The following is a 23,444-nucleotide window of genomic DNA, read 5'->3' on the forward strand; positions in this document are numbered from 1 at the left end:
ATAGCACTCACAAGGGATTATGGAGGCTAGATTGTGGCTACTAAAATAATTAATTACAAAAAGTATTTTAAAAAAATCTTAACCTGGCCTTCCCTCCACCGACAGATGAGAAAGACTATTTTTCTTGCTAAAGGGCAAAAGAAAATTGACAGTTTGATACCATGGCACATCATTTCAGTTCTGCTTCAGCGCCTGCCTGTGCACCGTGGTGCGGTGAAACCACCTCCTCACACTCAGCCACCTGCAAACAGAAACTTCCTTCAAGATATCCTCAAGTGTCCCCAGCACAAACTGAATTTAAAGCAATGCGGTAAAAACCAAACAGAACAGACAAGATTTGGTGTGATGTCCAAAGCCAAAACACAGCTTTTTTCCCACGCAGGGCTACTGAAGTACCACAAAACCCGTATCACAGGCTGTCTTCTTACTTTATGCATGAGCCCAGGAGGTGCGAGGACCTCCTGAGAGCTCCCGTGGGCATCCTGGGTATCTTCACCGTCTGCAGCCTTACGTTCAGCTTCTCACATAAAACTATCCCTGAATCCTTCCCACACCCGCCCAAGGAAATACAACAGCCTTTTCCTTCTTTCTACCCCTAGCTTGCTTCCTGACATCTTATTTACTCTCTGGTTTGCATCCCAGAGGCTGCTGCCGTCCTCCCCCATTGCGGTAACTCATTAATGCTCTTCCCTGCGGTGTCCATCTTGGCCGACCGCCCAGCTCCAACCTGCTGTTGGTCCCACTTGCTCTTACTCGGGGGAGCTTGGCAATCCTTGGCAGCCCATTAGCTGCACCCTGTTGACACATGCATGGATTCGTGGCAGTTTGCATGAATTACAACCTGGGATGTGGTGCTCTGTGCACTCCAATTTATCGTTAACAGTGAGAAATCCAAGCTGAGAAACACAAAGCTAGTGGTGGTATGCATGGTTTTCTAAAACGTCTGTTTTCCCCAGTGCTGGCTATAACACATGATTTATCCAACCAAAATGCAAAAGACTAAAGTTTCAGTCTTGCAAACTCTCTCAAGTCATCTTAGCCTTTCCACTAAAGCTCCAGGTGTAATAACTCAGTGTAGCTCCTCATGGCATGGTGAGTTTAACATGACCTTCAGAGAGTCCAGGGCTAACCTGTACTTCCAACTCATCTTAAAAAAAAAACCAACCAAAAACAACTGAAAGGGGCAGTATATAGATTTTTTTCTGATGTGTTGCTGTCGTGGTTTAACCCCAGCCAGCAACTCAGCACCACGCAGCCACTCGCTCACTCCCCCCCAGTGGGATGGGGGAGAGAATCAGAAGGGTAAAAGGGAGGAAACTCGTGGGTTGAGATAAGAACAGTTTAATAATTGAAGTAAAATGAAATAGAGCAGTTAAATAGGCAAAGCAAAAACCGTGCACGCAAACAAAACAGAACAAGGAATTCATTCACTACTTCCCATCATCAGGCAGGTGTTCAGCCATCTCCAGGAAAGCAGGGCTCCATCACGCGTAATGGTTACTTGGGAGGACAAACACCATCATACCCAATGTCCCCCCCTTCCTTCTTCTTCCCCCAGCTTATATACTGAGCATGATGTCATATGGTATGGAATAGCCCTTGGGCCAGTCTGGGCCAGCCCTCCCCCCGGTTGTGCCCCCTCCCAGCTTCTTGTGCCCCCGGCAGAGCAGGGGAAGCTGAAAAGTCCTTGACCAGTGTGAGCGCCACTTAGCACCTATTCAGAGACAGCTTAGCACTACTTAGCAAGAACCAAAGCATCAGTGTATCATCGACATTGCTCTCATCCTAAACCCAAAACACAGCCCCACACCAGCTACCAAGACGAAAATTAACTCTATCCCAGCTGAAACCAGGACAGTTGCATACAAGCATGAATTCATTCTTCATTTTGAGGATCAGTGAGGAGTCCTACAACACCATTAAACCTTCCTGCACTAATTGTGCTCAAAGTTGAGTTGATTTTCTGCCTGCTTGATAGTCTCTCTTGCCTATCCTTTTGCTCACAGTTACGAAAAAAGTATAATTTTAACCCTTACTGTGGACTCAAGGTGGCTGTAGACCTCAGCCAAGAATGAAGTAGGTGGATGTCTGCTCTGAAAGAGTCCCCATTGTTTCCAGCTGCCCTCTTCAAAGCTGGCCCTTCTTGTAACGTGGGAAGACTCCATTCACTTATGCTTTCCAGCTAAAATTGCCATGTAACAGACATGCTCTAATGCAGATCAGTCATTCAATCTTCCCTCTCTTCGCAGACCTGTGGTGTTCATGCAGCGTCAGACAATATAAGGAACAGTGCATCTTCAGAGAGAAAGGAAGATACTACTTGAAAGCTCTGCAAATTGGAGTAAAATTGTGGGTGGCATACGATCCGCCTCGCTTGAGTTATGCTAACAGGAAAGAGAGGGCTGAAAAATGTCATGTGTGAATGCTTCAGAAGAAAGAAACAATTCAGAGCTTTCCACAGACAGGAGTCAGAAAGCCAGCTCAGCTGCAAAGCAGTCAAATTGTGTATCTATTACCTCTCCCTAGTTTTACTCTTTCCTAGGCTTCTTATTATGGACAGTATGGGGCATGGTAGAGGAAGGTGAGCTGATTTACAAGTTTTGTCATCTCATCTACAGCTCTTGGGAGATGCTGTTTGCATGTTTCCAGCCTTCCCGGCTCCATCCAGCAGATCATAATTGACATAAGCTTTCTTGTCCCTGTTTCAATAGCGCAGTTCATGGATCACATGTTTGATTTGGTGTTCATCAGCCTGGACAGCAACAGTGAAAGTAAAAGCGAGGTAACTTGACAGAATTCTTGATTGCCTCTGAGGTCAGACGGAACCTGATCATGATTTAAGAGTCCAGCTTGTTCCCCTGAGAGACACTCCTTGGACTGTCTTTGAAAATTTGGACATCCTAAAGGTGGGTGATGGCGAGATCTTGTGGTTGTGAACACCCTTCAAGATGACGCTCTTGGCTTTCAAAGTCTTGGACTGCACACCCATCCTAGTGGGGACGGTCTTCTCCGTTTTGGCCTTGAGCAACACCTTGGGATGAAAAGGATGCCGGTCCAGGTGGGCTCCCGGTTTGAACCAGTACATCTGTTCTTATATTTGGCTTTGCATTAAGAATAGATGCATTTATTTGCCTTATAGAAATAATTTACCTTTTCCTCTTTCTCTGCTGTCCCCTCTTTGCTTTGTCTACATTCCAGTGCTCCACAAAAGTTAGGTCTTCTTTAAGCCCAAACCCGTTTTGCAGATTTAGTCAGCTGAAACAACATACATTCTTCACCAACTCACCATCAATCTCCAACTTTCCTTTTCCAAAGTCTCTCCTCCCTTTGCCTCACTCTCTTAATTTCTCTCCCACTTCTATCCAGTATAATTTCACCCTAAGATGCACTTCAGGAAACATTTCATGCGAAACTGCAGGCAATCTTACAAAGACAGTCATTTAACAAAGCTTCACACATTTTTGTATTTGCTTTCCTCTCACTGACAAACGACTTGCATGAAATGCAAAACCTTCACTCTGAAATCCTCACGCTACTCACATTAACCAATTTCAGTACGTGTCACCACAATTAAATACATGACTACACACAAAAAACTTTACCAGCCTAATTCCCCACACAGACAAGCCACGGGTGCATAAACTCCCATTTCTTAGATACAACCAGCTCAGTTCTGCCATGTCTGCTCAGATCAAAACTCCCCACTTCAGCCAACTTGGAGTCGGATAAAACTGTCAACAAGACTCAAGATCAAGCTAGAGCGCTATGACAAAATGTTAAAGGCTGAAGAGTGGGCACTTCTTCAGCCAGACGAAAGTGACATTAAGTTAAGAGCTTGGGCTAACAAGATACTTCAATTTTCTTTCTATTAGCACTACTAAATTTTTATTTATAAGATTCAAGATTGTGTGTGTATGTGTGAACTTCCTTTAAGTTTCCACTTCTAAAGCTAGATCCTGCCTCCAAGGCGACACAGAGTATTCATCATTTGTTCTCCTGATCTGTTCCAGGGTCTTGGATGAATCAGAGTTTACACAGTGGACCGGAACATGAAGCCTCTTTTAATGGAACATTTAGGAAGTTTTTTTGTAAAAAAAATACAACATTTACTCTTCCAAGGCATTATGGTGTTTTTGAAGAGTGGATATTTGTACCCCTCCTTAAAACTTCTATGATTTAGCAGGACATTAATACACTTGCCACAGTATAAGGCTTTTCCCCATCTTTTATTTCCTGGACAAATTTGTTTTATAAATAGCTGTTTCCTTAACTGAAAAATTCTGATCTAGCTTAAATAGAATTATTTTAGTACAGGTTTGAGAAGGAAATCACATTATAACAATGAACACTGCAGTGAAATGTACAGTTGATTTTAATACAGCTGTAACCTGCACTGCAGAACGATGCTCTTTCTTGCTTGTGTAAGGGCAAATATATTCAATGATGTACAGAAAGCACTAAGTTGGGTAAAAACTAAAGAAATGTTCAGCAACAAAAACCTATACCATAAGGATTTACTAAATCTACAGCATAATATTATATTTAACTTTTTACTGTTAGCTGCACTACAAACTAGCTCGATCTAGCATTGATTTAGCCACATAATGAGCTACCAAAAATCTGTGTTTCAAAGGGAATCATTGCTGTTGTTTGTCATTCAGCACATACACAGGGATCAAAAAATAGTCTGGATTTTCCATCCCTTACTTGAAGCAGGTGCTGCTCAGGAATTAGGCCATCTTTTGATCACTTCAAGGATCATCTGTTGACTTTACAAGCAGCAGAAAGGGATACACAGACCTGTTCCTCATAAATACTATGAAAAAGAGGATGTTCACTTGCTCCTCACTCCAGTATATTGCTGCTGATTTATATAAGTCAGAAGAGTTATCTCAAGTTTTATAAGCCCATTAATGTGTACTATTACCCCTTGGACCAAACCAGGAGACAGCCTTCTGGCTCAGGACCCATTAGGATGGTAGAGCTGGATTTCTTAACCAGGAAATGTACTTTTTAAGGTTTTCTCAGGGCATTCAGAAGAAAGGACTGGACTATACATACTCTGGACATAAAAGGGTGAAACTAAGAAAACAGTAGCTGACCTGTGTCATCAATATGGAAAAACACGGAAAACACATCTATGGAAAAACACGGCAAAACAACCATGCTGGTTGTGTGGTAATACTTTGTACAATGACTACAAGGAGCCCTGCAGATACCAGTGCTCAAACTGCACTTATTTTCAGCAAAATAAATGAGAATATATGAATAGTCTTATTTCATCCCCAAAAGCTTAATTTCTATTGTATTTTGTTCATAGGTGAAAATATATTATTGAAGACAATGACCATGACGTTATTGTGACTAACGACAAGATTAGAAAGGGTAACATTTTTAGACCAATGTCAGCAGAAAAGAATGCTGTCCAACCCCACTGACTTTTCTGTGAACAGGTACCACTTAAACCTTTGTTTCTATTTCATTTGATTTCTTAACATGAGCATTTTCATTCACTTATCAATATAAGAAAGAAAAAAAAAAGAACAAACAATAAGGTCAACAATTGACATACTCCTTATTTTCAAGATTTAACCTATTTTTTCCTTAAAAAGATTTAGAAGGAAAGCATCCTTTAAAATGAGCATTTAATGTAATAAATGGAATTTAATATGAGCTTAAGATGGAATTTAACATGAGCTTAAGATAGCTATTGATGGACAGAGCGCAACTGTAAGACACAATGGGTACACACCATTTTGTAATGACCTTCCTACAGCTATGTGCCCCATGCTACAATTGTTGCATAGGAAGAAATCTTTTCCCAAATTCAAACTGTAAGATTTAAAGAAAACAATGCTTGCTTTAGGCCTTTCTAATGAGCGGTAATATGCAGCTCGATACACTGTGTCAAAGAAGCTCAGACACAGTGTGGGAAAACGCTTCTCGGTTTCTTCCTCACACTATTTGCTTCAAAATTAAAGCTGGGCAGGCTCTGTGGAACCTGCATCCAAATTAATCTCGACAATCTTCTAGAAAATCTCTATTAAAGCTCAAAGCTTAAGAGCTTAATGTGTGCATAGTTTCTGCTTTGAAAGAGAGCCAGAGGCTCTAACCCCCAGAACTGATCTTATATTCATTTTTTGGTTTCATTCACCAGCACACAAGGAAGGCCAGTGCTTGTTAATGTTTAAATTTACAATTTTTAACACCCTTTCAGTATGGCAACAGGTTTTGTTGTCTCTCCCAAGGTTGGTTGTTAATAACCATAAACTGAGACACCTGGAAAAAGCTAGACTTTCATGACTACAATTTCAAGCGATCTCTGAGCAGCAGAACATCTCCATGGAGCTCCTGGTCCTCTCTAGGGAACACCTTGTCTTCATCAGAGGCCATGCTGCCTGGCCAATTATTTTAGTTTCATTATTTTATTATTATTTCTATTCACCACTGAAAATAACCATAGGTGAAACTCCTGGCCACAAGGAAAGACCAGGAGGTGGGATGTCAACCCAGCCAAGAACCAGTGTAGTGAGTTGGGCAGTTCTTTGCTCCCATAGCTAAGCAGCTAATGGTGCCTGATCTTCGAGTAATTCCTCACTCGTGGTCCTGGCTCAGCTGCGGTACAGCCACACTCGTGCCCAGGGTATTGGTCCCACGGGATCACCTTGGCTCCACTTGCCCTGCCCCATTCCTAAAGCCTTGCCTGCAGATCACAGGACTGTGGCCACCCTGTGGGACACCTCAATTTTATGACTCCCTGACAATATCATCACAGAGATTTAGTTAGTATATACATATATTTCTATATTACTAGACATATATATTGTATTATTACATATGATACATAACAAATAATAATAATTGGTTTTTTTCTGACTCCCTTTTTCCTCCAATGTTAACTGGAGAAAAACTAATTTCAAGTTGAATGAACACAGGCTACCCCTTGAGTTTACATTACTGAATGCCCAAGTGAATGTACTGTGCCTGTTTTTCTAATTTTAACAGCCTTAAGTTTGAAAACACATAAAAAAGCAGGTCAGAAACAAAACTAAATCAAGCACGTGACATGGCATGGTAAAATTTAGTATGCCTACATTAGGGAGACCTGTTACCTGTCATCTGATATGGTTGTGTGGGATTCATTTCTCATCCCAAACATCCTTTTTAAGGGGTTGTATCATTACTCAGGTCACTAGTTTGCAAACTGTAAGATCTTCTAGATCCTACAACAGCACATTTCTCTGAAACCCCCTCTTCAGAAAAAAGAAGCAACTTCTGGAAATGAAGTAATATTTCTAAAATATTTTTATATATTGAAAACTAGCTGAACCCAAAATAAAAAAGAAAGAAATCAAGTACCGCTTCCCCCTGGAGAGAGATGGGGAAAAGGAGCCCAAATCTGAAGGATTTTGTGCATATCCCCATCCGCCATCAAGAGAAATCATCTCTTGGGTATAATTTTACCCCTCGCACTGCTTCTGCACAGCGGGGTTGTCGGTTCAGGGGGGAAATGATGCAGTGTGGGATGTTTTGATCTGGGACAAGCCTGGCGTAGTGAAGCCTTCATAATGATGGGATTACTTGCAGCGTCACATTGATTTGGGTGATTTTTTTCTCCAGGATTCAGTGACATTATGGTTTTATTTGGGATTATTTTGCTGACATGAAACATAGCCCGTTCTTCACTGCTGTGACACACTTGAATTATTGGGATATTAGGCATTGCTTCAGTAAGGAGGATTGGTTCTAGTTTGAAATGGTAGCACAAACCAAAGGAAAGTCTGAGAGAGGCAAATTTAAGGAGTGAAAGACTTGGCTTTATGTCTTTCTTGTTACTTCTCTAACCCATATTTTACCACAACCTACAGCTTTTGTTTCTCTACAAACTTGCAATTTACCTCTAGAAGCACAAGAACACACTTTGAATGGACTTGCTTCTACAACAGTTTATGAACCAGATTTTTTCCCAGTGAGGATGTTTTTTTTTCTCGTGGTATTTTCTTTAATAAGGTATGCTTCAAATGACTCGTATTAAAGCTTTTTCTCTTACACCTCGGCTGCGTGACTCTTTGCCAATGAGTAACTCCCAACGGGAACAAAACTAAACTGTGGCAAGACTCCTCCTGGAGCTGGAGGATATGGCTTACAGATGGTTAAACAGCAAATAAAAAAAAAAAAAGAGATGAGAAGGAAACAAATCAAATACTGCACTCACAAAAAAAGACAAAAGATGAGGATGGCAGATTCACTGTATTTTTTGATAAAATAAACAAGTGTCATACCTTTTTAAAAATTCCATATACTCAGTATGCTTGATGAGGCCTGTCCTCATCATTATTGTTTGAAAACATTGCCGATCAATAGCCCAAAGTTTCACATTTACGAGAGCTGGAAAAAACAAGACAAGGGGAAAATGTAATTAGCAAAATGTCAAAATTTGAAAAACCTGTTGTGAACTGTGGAGGAAAACAAATTCATTCATGAGGAAGCATGAAAATGGGTACACATTTCAAAACAGTAACATAAAACTCAGCCACTGGACAATGGACTAAGCATGCATTGAAATGATCCCAAATATCTGAAATTTTAGCTGTAGTACATGGGCTTTTGGAAAGATTGCCTAAAAGCAACTGTGAGATGAGAAGAAATCAATGCAGGCTGAAAGCAAACAAGACATAAGGGGTCAGTTCACTGTAACCTGGGACACATCATTGCCTATGACACCGAGTGACGTGGGGAAATTTTTAGCGGATTATCCCGTTTCCGAGACAGCAAAATTCAGTAAGGTTTCACCCTACTCCCAAAGTAAATGACAAATTTCTCCTTGACCTCGAGAGGTTTTCCAGGACCGAGTCCTTTTATATCCTAATAACTGAACACCTGCTGATTCCAGAGGTTTTGAGTCATTTTTTTCCAACTTCAGTTTTCAGGTCTCTGATAAATTCCAAGACCTCAACGTTACATACCATACACTACATCATATACTTCTGAAGCAAAGTCCCGTTGTAAAACAAGCATAACAGATTACCATTGCATAAAGTACAGATGCTCAAAGGAAACAGGATCATGTGAATTGGATGCACAGAACCCCAAATGGTCCAGATTTTCATCTCAGATGTGGCTTAGACATTTGCATTGCTTGCATACATACAGTTTACAATAGAGTTTCTCCTTAGGGAAACAGTTTAATGAAACAAAGCTACTCTAAATACCTGAACATTTTGATTTTTTTTTTTTTTTTTTTTTTTTCAGAGAGTGATTGCAATAAATTTCATCCCCATATCCCATTTCACTACAGGAAACACAAATGAGCAAAATTACTTTCAACAAAATATTTACAAATATTCTCACAAATAAAAATCCAAGAAATTACTTTGCTTTTATTTGCTGGCCCTTTAGTTCACGAACACCCTGGTTAATGAGTTTTTATCCCTAACTGCATTTGCAGGATATAAAACCTTTAATGTGCAAATTAAATTTTTCTTCTCAAATTGCATTGCAAAACTAAGTGAATGCATCACATCATTTAAAGCCTCTTCTCATTTTCAAGACAGAAACTCCTTTTTGAGAAGCATTTTTAGTTTTATAATCAAACTGATGGGAAAGAATGACCTACAGCTTTAGTATGCAAGATTTCTGTAAAAAAATATTCTTTCACTAGTCTTTCACTTTCTTCAGAGTGGAAGAGACAACTGATATGAATGGGATCTCTGTTTTTCTGGTTTTTTACTGTCTTCTTCAAAATAGGGGTTCTAATTGATTTTTAGGTGAGCTCTATCCTAGAGGAAGAAATGAATATTATTCAACAGGGTATGCTGGACGCATTCACTGAAAAGGATGGTCTCTTGCTGTACTGGCTGATGATGAGGAGGGTTGATATCAAGTCACTAAAAACTCAGTAAAATCCCTGTAAATTCAGTGAGAGCAGGAAAAGATGGTCTTGTGAAGTAGGTGCTTTCTATCAGAAATGAAAAAATGTAGGGAATTACAGCCAGCCTGGCAATTTCAGGATGGTTTTTATTCAGTGTAGTGTATGATTATCATACAAGGCAAAAAGGTGACTTGCTTGGTCATGACTGGCAAAACCAGTGATAATTGAATATTTTAAAAAAAGATGTAGGGAATGTGAAAAGAATGGATGAAATAGGAGTTTATAATTTTTTTTTGTTTGGACTAAAATATCCAACAGCATCCCAGTGCCCTATCATGAACGTGTACCACGAGCACATCTTATTTGTTCATCAGAAATATTTTTTCCAAGTACAGCCATCCTTTAGAGTAAAATTCAAGTTTTCACCTGTATTTGTTTCATACAGTCCTCATAGCAAGGCATCACTCTTAAGATAACACCACTAATTGAGTAAGGTCAGAAGACAGCAAATACTTAAATTCACCTCTTTTTCTATTGTCTCATGCAATTCTGAAAGATAAGGCATCCTTCCTATAAATAACTTTATCTACTTCTGCTTCCCAGTGTATTTTAATGGATTCATCACCTTATGCAAACAAGTAGATGTGAAAAATAAAAAGTTTCATCCGGGTCTCAATCCTGGCCAGCTGTTCCTTAACGGACACATTTGATCGGCACCTGGGACCAAATTCCCACTGGAGTCCACCACAGCATGTAAGAGCGCAGCCTCTGAATGGCACAGTCCCCATCCTTGGCCTGTCAGATGCATCTACAGGCTATGCGTTATATGTGTTAAATCAGTGACTGGTGACAATCAGCTAACTCTTGTTTTTCATGTATGTAGTAAACATACATGGATGTAGTAAACATACATGTATGTAGTAAACATGTATGTAGTAAAGGTACTCAATGGATTTTCCTTCCTGCAAGGGGTTCAGATATAGCTGCAAAGATAGATACCACCTATCTCTGAGGTCCACAAGGGCATCACAGAGCCGGGTAAGTGGCAAACACTTACTCATTCTCCTCTGATCCACAGATGCTTTATGAAGCACTACATCGTATTTGATTCCCCAAAGACCAGAAAGAATCGTTGCTGCATGGCCCATGCTACGTAGGCTCTCACTCGGTCTCTTAATGCACTTAGGTAAACGGCAAATATAATTTAGTACCTCTCGAGGAAAATGAAGATCTATTTATTGCTGCTAGAAATTGTTCTGTTAAAACAAATCTCAGCAGCTGGCAATCATCATGGGAGCACAGGACCACAGGCTTACTTAACAAGCCTAGGACACGTCACATTCCCCTGAAGGTACACCCTAGTAACCCAAGTTATATACACATACAACTATATTTTTATATATGAATGTATATACACAAATTTACATATATACACACACATACTTTTATATATATAATTATTTATGATTTTATATAGAGTATATATAAAATATAGTTATATAATATATAATATATATTTCATTATTTTTTAAATATATACATCCCCCAATTATACATATAGCTGTGTACTAGCGAACTGTGCTAACAAGGACCATGCAGCTCAAGAAAAGTTAAGTGCAGACAACTCACTTCTGCACTGCTAATTATACTCACTACTCGAACTTTATATTCACATTTCTCCTGCCTAATGATAAACAGGTGTTTTAATAATGGCTAATCACAGTAGAGCTTTAAATGTAATAATAACACCCTAATAATCGGGTGTGAGCATCATCTCCTGTTATGCTTAAAATCTTCTGTAAATGTGTTAGAGGGTTACTGAAGCAACAGCAAAAATTCTGTAAGAAAGATTTGACGATACTAACAACTTCAAAGAGGTACATTTATGAGTGCCCCGAGATGAAAAATATGTATATGGGATGTATACCACAAAGTCAATTCCGCTGTGAATAACTGAGTCATAACAGATACAGACAGAGGTGATGCAGAGATTTTCTTGTCCGTCCCTCTGAAAAGAGCGTGTGTTGGATGGTGGAGGAAAAATTTTCTGTGAAGTATGATTTCAGGAGAATACCTTATTCTCTGACTGCAAGAACTACAACCATAAAGGAATATGATAAATAACATTATGAAAACAGATGTGCGTACATGTATCTGTAACAGGAGTTTCCTAAGACTGCTCAATAATATAATCACACTGCAATCAAAGCAGCTAAACTGGAGTTATACTGCAATTAAACTCTATTGCCTCTTTTACACATTTTCATAATAAAATGTTATAGCTGGGGTTTCATTTTATCTTTGTAACAGCACATAATGCAATCACCGATCACCCCAGAAGCCACCAAGGTTTTGGCTGGCATGCAAAAAAAGTAGCAACAGTATAAGGCAACAATATGCATGCTCACTGACTAAGGCATATTATAAAATATATACTGTCCTATACACTCCTCCACTGAGGCACGGATAAAAATAAGGATGCCAGAACTGGGACCTCTAAATGACTGATTATATGATATAGCTCTCCAGGTGAGGGTCTCAGATGATGCTGGGCATTCTGCAGTCATTGCAGGATATTTTAATTGCACGTCATAGATGAGCAATCACATCAAAATGAGGATTCAGTGTGAGCTTCTAACAAAGGTGCTAGATAATTAGAAAAACATAGTTAAAGCACAGTGGTTAAATTAACCTCAGCAAAGGCACAACTTCTTATGCTTTCTGGCAGGATTTCCTTTGAGAAATGGGTTCATTTGAATCCAAAACTCCAGATGAAAGTCAGTGCAAGGGCTGAAACCAAAGCAAAATGCTCCTCGATAAACAGGGAACAGCAGTGAGAGCCAAAGCAAAAGAATCAGGAATTCGTGGGTCAAAACTGGACAGGGTGGAGATACTGTCATTAAAGTTTAAATTTGAAGCGTTCATCGTGGTCAATACTTACTTTCTGATAACAAGTTGACTGAAATTATTTAAATCAATCATTTTGGTATATGAGTCAGACCCCTCTCTACATCAAAATCACTGATTTAAGCAAATAAACAATTTCAGTAAACAATTTCAAACTTCTTTTCCAAAAAGAACTTTTTCCAAAAAGTTTTCTTCCTATTCATTTATCTGGGCAACCTATGAAAATATATCCTGTTTTACACAGGTGAAAATACATCCCCAGGACACAGAGTCCTCAGCATAGGCCAACAGTGCTTGGACTACGCCCTGGCTGGTTTATCCACGTCCCCTGGCTCACTTGTGTGCCAGGAGGTGTCTGAACATAAAGCAAGGCAAGATAAAGGTGTTTTCTCTCGTTGTAAAGGATCATATGTGTTTGTCCTTCTCGATGCAGCACAAACCTGATGGATTCAGCAGCTCAGACTCTCTCTGAGTGTTTTCTCCCTGTCCAAGGCAGGGCACAATTTCAGGGTGATGCAAAAGGAAAACTAAAAGCAGATTTTTAGGTTGCAGCCAGTCTTGAGCTGAACCCGCAGATCTTCCCACCACCCAGTGGGATTTTACTGCCAGCCCGTGCACAGCTGCAGTCCCCACGGGGCCACCCCGGTGCTTTGCACCGCCAGGTCGGAGCCGGAGGGACACCGGGGACAGCAGATGGGCACAGGACATGGCACCGAGGAGAGGACGGACAGAAGGTCACCTTTCTCCTGCTTGGCTTTGCACTCTGGAAAGATGTTTGCAACATTTTGGCTTCGGTATGTCTCCTTCTGAAACCACAGCACCGCATTTTAAACTGCAATTTTTATTTATCTGGTCTTTACTATATATACTGCTACCAGTTACACAGTATTAATTTGGTGTCAGTAGTGGTAGAATACAGATTAGAGAAAGAATTCAGATTTCCTCCATTTATTGCACTAAATTATAGGGACTATGCATTATTGATCCTCTCCAAGGCTTAATTACCTCGATTTTTTTATACTTCTTGTTGTGCCCCCAGCCTGCTGAAGGACAAAGTTTTTGCTCTTTTGCATTTCTTGTTGTGGACCCAGCAGCTGAAAATCCTGAACTTTGGGCTCAGATCCCAGCTACTCCTTTTCTCTGTATCACATGCAAAGGCAGTGAAATAGAGGGGAAACTGCAAAGTTTTAAGTGAACAAAGTATTTACAAAAGAGCAACATAAGTATTATTTATATGTGTTATATAATATTATATTTTATATGTCAGCATAGCTGGGGAAGTCCTTTAGGTGCAGCTGCTAAGATTTTGCATAGCATTATTGGGAAAACAACCTCCCAACACAGATTTTAAGCACAGGCTGCTTTTCTGCAAAGCCAGGCCAATCACAAAATGTCCTTTTAACCACAGCCAGTGCAGCAAAGCTTGATCAGTAAAACATTAGAAGATGCTTTAAATCCTTAAAATCAGAGCAACCACCAGAATAGTGCCCAGATAGGTGTATTATTTCAAAATTAAATGCAATACCCATATGGCCGTGCAAACTTTTAGCATCTTTCCAAGTTTTTACATGCTCAGTGAAGCCTTTCCAAGTTTTTCAAGGATCACTAAGTGAATCATCCTCAGCTCAGGTGCTTGCTGGTGTCATTAATGGACCCGAAACTTTTTATTGCTTTGCACTGTAGCCAGAATTCATCACCTCGCTTTTGCTTTTAGGCTATTTTATTCAAATATCTGTTTGTTTATCTGCCCAGGAAAGCCTCAGGCAAAGAAACAGTGGCACCTTCGTGTTTTTAGGGCCTTTCTAGCAGCAACAATATGTAAAATTTCCACTCAAATTTAAGCATCTTCCCACTTGGGTTTGATTTTGCAGGGTTATTGTCCAAATTACTGTCGGGGAGAACACAGTCATTTCCAGCTACTTGAGTTTCGTCATGTGTATCATATAAAATGATGACGAAAAGTGTGATGATGATTTAACTAAACAGAAGGAGCACATTGAATTATTTTACCCCACCAGACACACTGTGAATCAGGAACAAGGCCCCAGCAGACTCTGTTTCGGGATACGGTGTGGAGCAATGCAGAAGGGATGTATTTAACAGCTGGACAAGAATTAATTTCTCTATTCTCAGATGTTTCTGTTTCAAGTTTCTAACAACAATGGCACTGGTACAATGACGACTTCATCCCCATGCTATCTGTTTTCTCAATAGGTCCTTTCCCGTAAGTCCCCAGGGGGATTTTGCTACCTCATACCGTGCAAAGGAGTAATTTTACGTTTGGCCAAGGAAAGATGCAGCATTCAAGCAGAGACAGATAAAGATGTTTTTCCTCCCAGTACAGTTTATATCCATGTGCTCCTAAACTGCGACAGTTTGTTAAAAAGAATGTTTAGTAATAAAAAATGAAAACATAACCACAGAAACAGCAGAATTTTTTTTTTTTTTTGCATTCTTGGGCCAGAGCTGTGGCTTTTCCTGGTACACAGAGCGCAGGACAGGAATTTAAGAGAATTAAGAAGAAAAAAAAGGCAAAAAACTTCCAGCAGGCCTAACGCTCATCCTAATGATGGAGTGCAGGGTGCTCCTGGATGCCCAGCACTCAGCGCGGTGTTATGCTCACTGCTGGCATTATGGTAGCGCTTCATACCGTGCAGCGAATTTTTGGGGTGCAGTGTCAGAATGGCAGCAGGTCACCCCAGCCGTGGTCCTTCTCATGATGCTGGGCCACATATGGGGTTTGTTTCGCCTGCACAGCGGCAATTCTGTGCTGCGGTGTAGGTGCATGATAAAAGATGAGGTTGTATCATCTCCATCCACCTCTCCGCAGACTGCCCATTTGGTAATGGTCTTTAAAGCAGAGGTCAAATATGCACTTGTGCGAGTGCCTGAAATAATCAGCATATTACTGTGACCTGAAGTAGGTAGATCCAAGTTTCATCTTTCCTTTGATCTTTCACATTTTTTTTCCTTGTCTCCCTCCCTGAACTTTACTAACTTGAATTTTGCCCTCAAAAACATCTGTATTACCTATATTACAAAACCCCATTGCACAGAAGTTCGTGGGCTGTGCTGCTGACGTGGAAGAATGAGGGTAACTGCTGTTCAAAGGCAACAATTGCTTCAATACTCGAGGTGTTTTCAGGCCATAAATAAAATTAATTTATTCGGACTTGCATGATCTTTCAATAAAAAAGAGCCTCTGCTTTGCTATGGACACTGCAGTGAAGGGTGCACTTATCACCATGCTCTACCTACCCCAGCCTTTCCCTCTTGGCACCAGACCCCATCCCAGTGCCTAACGCTGAGGAGGGGAGGCAAGGAAATCCTCAACACTTTGTCACGACTGCACCCAAGTGTTTAAAGCAAGAGATGCTCTTGCACGTGTATCTGGGATTATTTGTCATTAAAGAGAGCTAGCAATCATGAGAAACCTCGCAGCAGGATGCTGCACCTGTGCATGTCACCTCTAAGGCATCTACCAAGCTTCCTAGCAGGTGATGCTGGATGCTCACCTACACGTGGTGTAGATACAGGTAAGGTAATCTGCTCTTTGCAGGAGAGAGAAGCCCTTTTTCTATTGAAAACTATGCACTGTTTGCAGTATCATAGTACTCAAAGTACAAGCTGGTCCTGAATCACATTCTGGAATCAAGACTGCTGCAGACTTACAAAAAAGGGCATTTTTTCATACTAAATGGATAAAACATTCATTAATGGGCATGTCTCAGAATTTTTTTACTTTTTAAAGGCCTAGTTTTGGCTGCTGTTTAAGCACTGGTCTCAGTGGTGACTAATACAGGTTACGTGGAGAGGAAACAAAGCAGGAGGAACATGACTCAATGGCAGTTCTCCAGATAGCTCTGCTTTTGCTACAATAAACTATGAAGACCCCGGACATCCCAAGGAACTGTATACATTTTGCATAGGAATGAAACACGCCTGGATAAGATCAGATACAACTAAGAAAAGAAACTGATGGAAATGGTTATTAACGAACTCTGTTCTTTTCCATCTGAATAAAATCACCTCTAGTATTAAAGAGTCAGAGAACCAAATTTTAGGGGTAGTAACACTAGCTATGAAGACATCCAGAGAAAACCAGGGCAAACAAAATGAAACACTGCAGGTGTACTGTAGAAATAACTCAGTGGAAATTACAACCACACTTCCTGTTCATCTTTAGTAATAAACCAGTAAATAGAATAACACCGTTGACATTTAGTTACAATTAACATAATTCACTATTAGTTTTACTGTGGTTTTGTTATGTTATGCTGGAAAATGCGGGCAGACTCCTTCTCCCACTGAAGTGATTGGGCTCTGCAGAGTCAACAAAATGGTCTATTTAAAATAAAAATTAAAAAAGGATCAATTCATCCCATTGCCCATGTTACGCTGTTATTACTCTTTGAAGGAAGGGATGCATTTGGTGTCTGAAGGACACCGAGGGGAGACCTCTCCCATGTGTGCTATGGGCTGGCTGTCCCTGCCATTCGTACCTGTGATTCAGAGGAAGAGCTGGTCCTATGCCAAGCTCCCCCAGTGTCTATCCCAGAGGGGTCTTGCCTCTTTGATTCTTTTGCTGTGGGTGATGCCCCCCATGAAAATCCTGTATCGCAGCAGGAGAGGAATGAATATGCATAAAGAAACGGCAACTGGCATTTAGGCTGACTCACACAAGCCCCAAGGCCCTTGTAAAGCTTCAAGCCAAACACTGGTTGACTTCAATGGAGAGGATTTTATCCTTACTCCTCCATCATATGGCTTACAACTTAAAACACCCTTACATTTAAGATCTGACAACATCTATCAGCCACTACTAAATACAATAATCCGTATTAGACACTATGTAGGATCCCAGGACTTTTCTTGCCAGAAGAGCGAACCGAGTAATCCAACTTTCTGCCCTAACAACCACCTTCACCCAACATTTCAAAGAAAACTACATGTCTTCTAATGAATTATTCAGGAATAACCCCAGCCTGGGTGTTTTTATTAGTTTAAGGCCCGCAGTGTTTGGCTGAGGATATATATTGTCATTTGTTTTTATCTATCTAACGTAATTCCCAATCTTCCTATTGCCCCCCAAAAATATCTCAGTCCTCTTCTGAAGACTCACAACTTCTTGGCCTTAACGAGAAGTCGTGACAAGAATTAACTAAGCGTTATGAAAGTCTTTAATTGTATCAGGTCTTTTTCCTTGGAATTTCAAAACATCCACATCATTTGTATTACAAAACCTGCTAATTAGATGTCCTAATATGCTCTTTTTAAGCTAACTACTATTTTACATAACCTTTACCATGTCATCTCTTATTCATCCCTTCTGTGTAAGTGTAGTTCTACTCTTCTTACATTCCTGTGATACAGAATTTTTCTAGGTTTTTAATTAAACTTACCTTATATGAGCAAGAGCTCACAAACCACTTAAGAAATTGTATTCATTATAGTATTGAACGTCCATATAAAAGATGAAAGCTGAAATAGGTCATTAAAGTAGTTTAGGAAGAATCTGTTCAGAACAATTTGAAAGCCACAAAAAATACTTTCAAGTACTGTTTTGAGTTTGATAGAGAGTGATGTCAGTTGGGTGAGATTAATGGAAAACCAACAAGGGTCTAATACAGGTCAGAAGCATAAAATTTAGTTGCTCAAACAACTAATTTAATGCAAGGAACACAAGAGGGGTTGAAGCAAAATGTCTTCAATTATCTGCAAAAGGAAAAGGAGAAAACAACCCAAACCTCTCATGGGGGTGTGAGAGTCAGCCTGGGACACATCACCTCATTGGCATGCCAAGATCATAAAAACGTTACCAAGAAACCTTGTGCCTAAGATTAATGAGCAAAGTAATATATTCATATTTTAAAGAGATCTACAAATCAGTTCTAGCTCATTGCCTAAAGGAGCCCCAAGAACAAGGAAACTGAATGTACCAAATTAAAGGAGGTATCTTAATCCTAACCTAATTTGGAAGGGAAGGCATTGATAAATGAAGAAGCCAGCTTGGGGGACCATTAAAAAAGCAATGGAAAAAATAATAATAAAGAGATGAGGCATCTCAGAGACTCCCCAGTGTGGAAACCAGCATCCTGCAATACAGGTGGGGCTGCACCAGCAGCCTACAGTTCAGGAAGGGAGGAGTTACTCTGCTGATAGCAAACAAAAATGGGCCAGAAGAATTGCATGTGACTTTGTGGTATGAGGGTGGAACGAGAAAAGGTTCTAAAAGCAGAGGAAAACCCCAGGCGGCAATACCTGTAGCTCCTGGGGTCTGACCAGGAACACTGCCAGGAGCCTTATGGAAGAATCTGCAAAGAGTGTATAAATATGTCCCGCAAGTTGTTCCATTTCTTGAAGCCGGCAAGGCTGGACAAGCATCCCTTTGACAGTCCTTCTGCTGAAAGAGCCTCTTTCACACTTCTCATTTGAAAAATACACACGTTTTGGTGTTCACCCTGAAAAATGATCTTGGGAAGTACAGCGGCTGGGCTAGTCGGTAAAAACCACAATGAGCGGGCACGAAAACACAAACCTACAGGGCAGAGCTTGGGGTTAATTTTTAAGATGATCTGCACAAGTTTAGAACTAGTTTGATTATTCGTAGGGGGTAAAGGTTTAAATGAATGATTAAAGCAAGCGGTCAGTATCCTAAAGAGACATATGCTTGAAAATTTCAATGGGGCTGAGTATTTTAGGAACGACTGGAAAATACAAAAGAGATTTTATACTCTATTCGAAAGAAAACACTGCTTTAAGGATATAGTGCTGCCAGATACTGTCTGCTTGTTAAAATAATAAAAAGAAGCGCACATGTAATGCCTTTTCTAAAAAGAAAGCTAAAGCACTTTACAAGCAATAATTATGCTTCACAATGTTTGTGAAAGCTATAAAGCACTATATATATGTATCTATCCATCTCACTGGAAAAGAAGAGAGGAAAGTGTCTCTGCCGCCGCTGCTAGAAAGCTTTCCTAAGACTCTGAATTTTTGCTAAGCTGTCCTGAATTCATTATTTCTCCGGTAGTCATGCCCATCTCTTCACCTCAGAAATAAGCATTGGCTCTTTCATTGCTCCATTACCACCCAAGGTAGTGGTAACACCTGAAGCCAGGTGGAAGCTACCCCCTTCCTTCCACAGAGTCATCACCAGACCTCCAGCAGTCATGGAAAAAGGGGAAAAAGATGGTTTAAATGTTTAACTTCCCAGCAAGCCACAGCGCAATGAAGTCCTTTCCTCCATCCTTACTCCAGGGTCTCTCACTGAGCTCTGCAACAGATCTTGATACTAAAAGACCTAAAATGAGCAGGAGTTTCAGCTTCATCGACTGATTTTTTTCTAAAGGACAACATGATACAGGTCCAAGAAATCTGTTTTCCATTCTGAGTTATCAAGAATGGTTTTGTAAGGAAGACAGCTTTTTAAAGAGCTGTTCACATATAGCAAAATTAATGATACTTTCTAAAAAGTAATAAACCATTGTTTTACTGCTTTTTTTTTTTTCCAGTTCTAGGTGCTAGTTGGCTATTCAGCTACAAAAGTAGCTCCTATGGCCAACTCCCCATAAAGCTTATTCAACCAGACAGATCAGCATGAAGTCATGTGGAAATCCATTTACACAGCCAGACACTCTCACTTACAATTCTGCACCACGGGACGCTTTAATTCATGAATAACAACAATGAGGATGAGAAAAGTGCCATATATGCCTTCACTAGGTGTAACTAATTGACCAGGGACACCTTTCTGGCAAGATGCTTTTTATTGACTGAAAAGCCTAATTAAAGCAACACATAGTATAGAATAGAGGAGTGCCTTTTTTTCTTTATGTAACAAGTACCAAAATACCACTGTGCTAACTTTCTCAGCCCTGGTATGCATAAAAACTCGTTACAGCTCCAGCGGACAGAATTTGCTGCAGGAACTAGTGGGATCCCCAGGGTCCCATTCACATTTCCAGGATCTTCCCTTCTTATGCAGCCGCCCCTGGGATGCATCACACGGTCAGATCCGTAGAGCAGCATCTGCCATACGCTTGTCTCCCGAGTTTCCAAAAGGAGGATGACAACACTGGTTTTTAGAGCTGCTTTGTAGCTTTTACGGAAGGGGCTTTGTCATATGTTTTTACTCCTTTTACGTACGAGACGGTTCAAATACGTGTGTCGAATTTATTTTGCTACTGAAGCTCATAGCTGCTCACTGGGGCTTTTGATACGCAAACTTAAAATGTCTTCTGAAATGATGGCACAAAAAATAGAAATACAAAGGAAAAGCAAAACTGTGGCCGTCCATATGAAAGCAAAGTGAGGTAAAGAATTTCTTTTTTACATGATGTTATTAGTAAATATAGATACAGTAGTTATCTTACCAGAATCAGTTGCAATCTTACTCTGCTAAGCAAAAGGACATGTACGTAAATGAAGGATGAATTTTTGGACAATTTGAGGCAAAGTAATGGAATAAAGTATTCTGTGAATAGTGTAAAATCGATGATAGCTGAGCCCTATAATCCACTATGCAGCAATGGCCCTGACAGGACACTATAAAATGGAAATAATCAGAATGCTAGGATATTTGCACATTCCTAACTAGAGAAAGGCAGAGCCAGGGCACAATCCTTGCCTGAGAGTCACAAGGCTCCAGGGCTGGTGCTCCCCAGCTGGGATATTTTTTTCATCGTGAGAAGGACACCGAGGAAAAGGGACAGATGGACAAGGTACCCACCTTTCAGAGGCTGTAAGGAAAATATCATTCTTACAACAAAGCCCTGACATGTTTTGGACCCAACTATTTAAATTCTTATTGCCACCTTCTCCTTGACCTTCTCTCTCTTTTCACTACAAACCTGAAATGTTATTTTATACCAGACCTTTAATTACTCTCTGTGATGCTATTAGCAGAAAAAAAAATGGATTTTTTCCATTTAAATTGAGTCACCTGAGTTTCTAACCCCTAGTCACATAAACTTCAATCAGCACAAACTCGCCCAAGTACAGCAACAGAAGTGAAGATTTGGTTACTTTGCACCATATTCAGCTACGTATCTTCAGCAAAATACTGCATATAATTCTGAAATTTAACACAGCACCTTGCTGCTGTCTGCAAATAACGCTAAACTTTCAGATATGAGTTTGAATAACGATATTTTGAGAACTCCACAAAAGTTAAACTGCACCTTGGTGGCGCACTAGGAATATTAAGCAACTAGAAACCTCAACAACACAAAAGCTGCTCTCTCTGTGATTAAAGAGAGACAGTTTGCTAACTGAACTTCATAATAATTCCACATTTTTTACATATTTCTGTATTTCCCAAAAGCAGTATTTCCAACAAAGGTTAAATAACTCATCCCTAGCTCCCTGCCGTCTCAGGTAATGAGGATTAATAGCTTTTGCTTTGCTGCATCAAAATATATGAGTCCCCAGGTCTCACACAAACCTCATTGCATGAAGGCTCAAGATTTTTCTCTCTTGAGCACAAACTACTTGCAGCAAGCACACTTTTTAGAAACTTGTCCCATCAGCTATCTCTTAGATCTATTTACTTTGCATTTGCTTTTTAAAGGGTGTCTTATAGATGTCATGAGAGCACCAACGACAGGCTTAAAACCCTCTGTTCCTGCTGTTCATCACCTCTCACTGCCTAAAGAAGTAAGCCCAGCCATAATTCTTTCATTTCCCTGTAAATGCCCGAGCTAGCAGACAGGGTGTCCACGTCTGCACACTTTTCCCCATGACCCAGGAGCTTCCCCAGTTTGGAGATACCCCCTCCTACAAACCGCTTCACCTCCAGCCCCATAGGGCAAGCTGCAGACCTGCCTGAAAAAATGACTGTTTTTGTTATGACACTGAAAAAAACCTTTTTTCCCCTCTCAATATTGCTTTTCGAGAATCTAAGCCATGTATAAACCCTGTGGTGTTATGCACCGGGTATTAAAGATCTGTCCTAATGGTTTAACTGTGCTTAAATAGCATGGAGTAGGGTGCAGAGTACGGGCTGGAATAATGCCTCTGCGCCACATCCACTCCCCAGGATTATGTGTTTCTGCCCTCAGGAAAAGCTGCGTTTTAGAGGACTTCATCTATCAAACAAATTGAAAACCCAGGAGAGACCTCATCCACAGGAGATGTAGGTATCTGAGGTAGCAAGATGTATTTGAGATGATACCTGCGTGGAAAAGGGCAGAAGACCCAAAGGCAGACACTCGTGGTGTAATATAAATAACACTTAGAGATAAAAAAGGGTACTGAGAAGCACTGTTTGTGCTGTATAGAAGTAACTGAATTACGTGACAAGATAATATTCTTCTAACACTCCATCTGAGGTTTAAGCTATGACTCAAATACTCATCTTCCCATTCTTTACATCTTCTTTTCTGTACTTCCAGTCGCTGCAGCTTCTTTCTCCCCCTCATTAACTCTGACACCTTCAAGCTGTTAAGTGCTGAGCCATGGGAAGAGCACACCAACTACAGCATTTGGCTGGGGGAAAAAAAATCAGCAACAATACAAGCTAGTGCAAACGAGCTACCAACAACCTCCATATCTACAGACCAATAAAACAGGCAACAAGGGCTGTGTGAGAGCCTTTCTGCCTTCAAAGAGAAGGGACTGTGCCTTGAGAGACGTGCAAGCCAGGTAATTCAGTCTGCCCCTATGGTTT

General features: G+C 40.4%; 1 protein-coding gene across 2 annotated transcripts in view; it reads right to left on the reverse strand.

The window, feature by feature from the left end:
• Nucleotides 1-23,444, reverse strand: part of PRKG1 (protein kinase cGMP-dependent 1) — a gene marked incomplete at its 5' end in the record, with an annotated part of 513,851 nt that overhangs the window by 185,137 nt on the left and 305,270 nt on the right. For both annotated transcript variants that reach the window (XM_082311201.1, XM_082311200.1), the window contains one exon: nt 8,283-8,388. In XM_082311201.1, the coding sequence (XP_082167327.1) occupies nt 8,283-8,388 (106 nt within the window). The remainder of the gene's footprint in view (nt 1-8,282; nt 8,389-23,444) is intronic.

This window comes from Platalea leucorodia (genome assembly GCF_965183815.1).
Source record: "Platalea leucorodia genome assembly, chromosome: 4".
Classification (NCBI taxonomy): domain Eukaryota; kingdom Metazoa; phylum Chordata; class Aves; order Pelecaniformes; family Threskiornithidae; genus Platalea; species Platalea leucorodia.